General features: G+C 44.1%; 1 protein-coding gene across 1 annotated transcript; it reads right to left on the minus strand.

The window, feature by feature from the left end:
* Nucleotides 1–312: 312 nt before the first annotated feature.
* On the minus strand, nt 313–4,540 carry LOC147884723 (putative pentatricopeptide repeat-containing protein At3g13770, mitochondrial). The gene is made up of 2 exons (XM_087397947.1): nt 4,389–4,540; nt 313–4,233 (listed from the first exon to the last, which is right to left on the minus strand). The coding sequence occupies exons 1-2, from the start codon at nt 4,422–4,424 to the stop codon at nt 952–954; spliced, it is 3,318 nt and encodes a 1,105-aa protein (XP_087254073.1). The 5' UTR covers nt 4,425–4,540; the 3' UTR covers nt 313–951.
* Between the last annotated feature and the right edge of the window lie 567 nt (nt 4,541–5,107).

The following is a 5,107-nucleotide window of genomic DNA, read 5'->3' on the forward strand; positions in this document are numbered from 1 at the left end:
CATTCTAGTGAAAACAGAGAATATAGACAAGGCCATCACGTTAGGAAAAAATACTTAGCCGACTTTGACATGACTAGCAATAGAGGATACAACAATCTCAAAGGACACCCTCCTTGCAAGAAAAAATATTACTGGCACATTATTTAAACCATCCAAAATGATTTTGCTTCAGGTATTTGTCATCACTATAACTGTTGTTCTATTTTTGTTGCTGATATTTTAAATCCAAAATGGTATTGCGTTTTCCAAAAATCAAATTTAGGGAAACGACAAACCAACCACAAACTCAATAAACCCTTGGGAATTCACCATCATGCCAGGTTGCTAAGAACCCACGTCAAACTTCATATATGACTTCGCTCATTGGCAAGCTTAAACAGGTCTTCGTCATAGACGTTCGATCGCCTCAGATATATAGACTTCAAGCAGCCGTAATTTCGGAGATCCAAGGCTCAGCATAGCACCCCCCGATCCAATTCGAAGATCACACGACCCTCCCATAGACGGTTCACGTCAATCCGTTGAACGATTCGCTTCTGCTCGGCTGCTGCAAACTGCTCCAAGTTCTGATACCAAACTTTCCCTCGCTTGGGCATATTCTAAATCTTTCGACTTCACCCCACAACACACGTGCATTAACTTTCAGCCCACTTGGTTGTCCAAATGTCTGACCACTTCTTTGCCCCTAGAAACATGACTGACTAATCAAATACACTGAGGTCCATTAAACCTTCTAGTCCTCACCAAAGACCTTGACAAACAAATCCTTGACACACAGAACAACCAACCATTTACATACAACGATCTCTGTAAGGATTTTCTGTCACTGATCCATCCAAGGTCCTATAACATCCTAACTGAAATCTAACAAGCACATGTCTCCTTAGCACAGTAAAAGCCATTACCAGACAAACCCAAGAGGAGAGGGGCACAGCCATAGATGCAGGGTTCTCACCAATACCCCCCACAAGAACACTTTCCATCCGTGTAATTATGAAAGCGGCTTGCATCTCTGCAAATAATATGTCGCCATTCTATCTTTGATACGAGAGCAGTGAACTTGTGACAATCATCACAAATCCGTAGGTTTTTTATTACACGTATGGGTGTCCCCTCAGATGTATTGATTAGGGCACAAGCAATAGCCAGCTTCTCACTGTGTCCACACAGTGCATCTTCCTTTTCCTCATCGCATACTTCTTGTAACACACACTCCAAATCAGGCTCATATCCTTCCACCTTCATTTTGAGAAAAAGATCTCTTAGCTTTGCATATATATCTTTGCTTTGGGAATGTCTCCTATCTCCCACCAGAAATGTATGCACCACTCCGTCAAGGTCAGTCCACCAGCTCTGTCCTGGTTTCTTCCATGCTTGGGCTTTCTTTCTCATTGCCTGAATTTTATCACGATCTTCCCACATGTGAGCATCTCCATAGATGTTTGACATCAAAACATATGCTGAAGGATGTTTTTCATTCAATCTCACTGCATTTTCAAAGGCATGCCTTCCAACCTCTATTTTCTTCCACTTTCGACAAGCACCCAGCAAGGTCAACCATACAACAACGTTAGGTTGGAAGGGCATCTTATCAATCATCGAGACTGCTTCATCCACTTGGCCTCCACGGCCAAGCAGATCAACCATGCAAGTATAGTGCTCAATGGACGGATCAATGCCATACTGTTTGCTCATAGCTCGAAAGTTCTCCAGACCCTTGTCCACTAGACCCACATGACTGCATACAGTGAGAACACTAAGAAACGCAACTGCATCTGGATGTATGCCCTCAAGCCTCATTCTCTCAAACAAACGGAACACAAGTTCACTGTCTCCTTGGCGGGCATATCCTGCAATCAATATACTCCATGTTACTACATCTCTTGTGGGCATTGCATCAAACAAGCATTGGGCATCAATCATGCTCCCACATTTAGCATACATGTCAATAAGGCTGTTTGCCACAGTTGTAATAGTCTCAAGTCCAGCCCTTCTAATTTGAGAATGGAGTTCCTGTCCAGCTTCCAAGGCTGCTGTGGTAGCACATGCTTTTAGGATAGCTACAAAACTGCAGCTATCTGGAGACAGACCTTGCTCTTGCATTTGTGCAAAAAGTCTCAAAGCCTCCTCACTTTGTTCTTGCTCAGCATACCCCAAGATGATGGTAGTCCATGCAACTACATCGCAATATTGCAACTCATCAAAGATACACCGTGCATCCTTCATGCTCCCACATTTTGCATAAATATCCACCAAGGTAGTTCCCACAAATACATTTGTCTCAAAGCCACTCTTCAGGACTTGTGAGTGGATGGCCCTACCTTTCTCTAGGTATCCTATTTTCGTATGATTCTCTTGCTTCCCCTCTTCAAACGTTGCCAGGTTACTGCAAGCCTTCAGTGCGCCAACAAAAGAACAATGATCTGGTGTGACACCTTCACGATGCATCAGTGCATACAAATCCAAAGCAAGCATACTGTTTGCCTGCTTGCTATATCCCAAGATCATGGCATTCCAGGAAATCACATCATGATAATGCAAATCATCAAAAACACACTGTGCATCCTTCATGCTCCCACATTTTGCATACATATCCACCAATGTGTTTCCCGTGAAAATATCCGACTCAAAGCCCCTCCTTACTGCTTGGGAGTGCAGTGCTCTACCTTTCTCTAGGCATCTTCTTCTTGCATGTCTCCCATCAACCTCTTCCAGTGTTGCCAGGGTACTGCAAGCTTTCAATGCACCAACCAAGGTTCGATGATCTAATGTGACACCTTCCTGTAGCATCCGGGCATACAGATCCAAAGCCACTGCACCCTCTTCCTGTTTACTATACCCTAAAATCATGGCAGTCCAGGAAACCACATTGCGATAAGGTAATTTGTCAAATACACACCGTGCATCCTCCATGCTCCCAAATTTCGCATACATATCCACCAAGGTGCTTCCCACAAATGCATCTGCCTCAAAGCCGCTTCTTAGTGCTTGGGAGTGGATAGCTCTCCCTTTCTCCAAGCATCTCATGTCCCATTGCTTTCCCTCTTCCACTACTGCTTGGCTACTGCAAGCCTTCAATGCACCAACAAAGGTACGATGATTTGGTATGAAACCTTCCTGTTGCATCTGTGCATACAATTCCAGGGCCAACAGACCTTCTTCCTGCTTGCTATACCCCAGGATCATGGCATTCCAAGAAACCACATTAAGGCAAGGCAAATGATCAAAGACACAACGGGCATCCTCCATGCTCTCACATTTCGCATACATATCCACCAAGGTGGTTCCCACAAATACATCTGACTCAAAGCCACTCTCGACTACTTGGAGGTGGATTCCTCTACCTTTCTCCAGGTATCGAGTCTCCCCTGGTTTCCTATCAACTTGCATTCCCTCTTCAAGAGCTGCCAGGCTGCTGCATGCCTTCAAAGCTCCAATAAAGGTCCGACGATCTGGTGTGACATTTTCCTGTTGCATCCGTGCATACAGATCCAAAGCCAACGCACCCTCATCCTGCTTGCTATGCCCCAGAATCATGGCATTCCAGGATACCACATTACGATGAGGTGATCCTTCGAAGACATGCAGTGCATCCTCTATGCTACCACATTTCACATACAAATCCACCAAGGTAGTTGCCACAAATACATCTGACTCGAAGCCACTTGTTACTATCTGGGAATGGATGGCTCTACCTTTCTCCAGGCCTATTTTTGCAAAGTTCCAAACAGTTTGCTTCCCATCTTCTAGTGCTGCCAGGCCACTGCAAGCCTTCAACGTGCCAACAAAGGTTCGACTTGTTGGTTGGAAACCTTCCTGGTGCATCCATGCATATAACTCCAAAGCCAGCACACCTTTTTCCTGTTTGGCATACCCCAGGATCATTATATTCCAAGAGACTACATCGCGGTTTGGAATGCTGTCAAACACTCGACGAGCATCCACCATGCTCCCCTGTTTCACATACATATGCATCAAATCTTTTGCCTTGCATAGTGAAGGCTCTGTTAAACTTTCCACCGTATGGGCAGGGATTTTCTTAAGCTCATTAAGCTGAGGAAACCTCTTATAGACTGAATTTGCAGCTCTGGCTGCACGGTTGGAATAACTGCCACTTGCAAAATCGACACAACAAACTATCCTGAATAGCTTCTTTTCCGGTGGTTTCGACTTATCTATCCGAAGGACCTCCTTAGTACTCTTATGCCTAAGTTGTGGAGAATAAAAATTTTCCTGAAAGTACAATTTTCAAATCATGAGGCACTGAACGCTTTCAAAAATCTCTTGCTGCTTTCTATATCACTCCCACCCACATCTTGCATACGCAATCAGTGGTCAAAGTAGAAAATCTGAAAGCAAATTACTGATCTTAGAAGAAGCATACGCACAGGTGGCTTTTGTGATATAAAGCTTAGCATTGACATCCTGCAGAAATGTGAGCACAATCATTTGCTGTCGATCCACAGAAGATCCGCAGTTGTTGCAAGGCGGGAGACATGGAGTAAAGCTTAAAAGTGGTATTTGTTGCAAGCCTGGTATGAAGTCATGGCATTGTACATGTAGACAACATGCATTTTACAAAATTTACAATTCTTATAAGTGCATTTACATCTACAAGACTATAGAGTAACAACTACCACTCCACCCCCACAAAAAAGGACACTCAAGCTTAAAGACATACTTGTCTAAGAATTTTGACAATCCTAGTATGCATACTCACGCGGATGTTGAAACAAGATGAATGATATCCATCATACAATAGGACTGCCCGAGAGGAGGAAGAAAGAGCGAGAAAAGAAGAGAGGGACTCGGAGGGAGGGGGGCGGGGAGAGAGAGAGAGAGAGAGAGAGAGAGAGAGAGAGAGAGAGGCTAAAAATGTGGAGGATTTCTAGATGAACAAGGTGAATGATATATCTATCATTCATTAGGCCTGCCTGTGTGTGAGTGAAATGCCCACAGAGAGCATAAAATTGGAGGAAAAGGAAGAAGGAGAGTGAGAGTGTGCAAAGAGGAGGAGTAAATGCAAATAGCCCAAAAGTCGTACAAGGGGATCCCAAATCATCAATGCTCTAGAAGTGCACCAACCACAAATTAACAAGTAAGAGAG

This window comes from Dipteris shenzhenensis, chromosome 26, assembly GCF_047967505.1.
Source record: "Dipteris shenzhenensis isolate YYH24624 ecotype China chromosome 26, Dip_SZ_1.0, whole genome shotgun sequence".
Lineage (NCBI taxonomy): Eukaryota > Viridiplantae > Streptophyta > Polypodiopsida > Gleicheniales > Dipteridaceae > Dipteris > Dipteris shenzhenensis.

Coding starts and splice junctions, on each gene's coding strand:
- LOC147884723 (XM_087397947.1), bottom strand. CDS start 4,424: ATGTCAATGCTAAGCTTTATATCACAAAAGCCACCT. Junction 4,234..4,388: donor TTATATCACAAAAGCCACCT/GTGCGTATGCTT, acceptor TTGTACTTTCAG/GAAAATTTTTATTCTCCACA.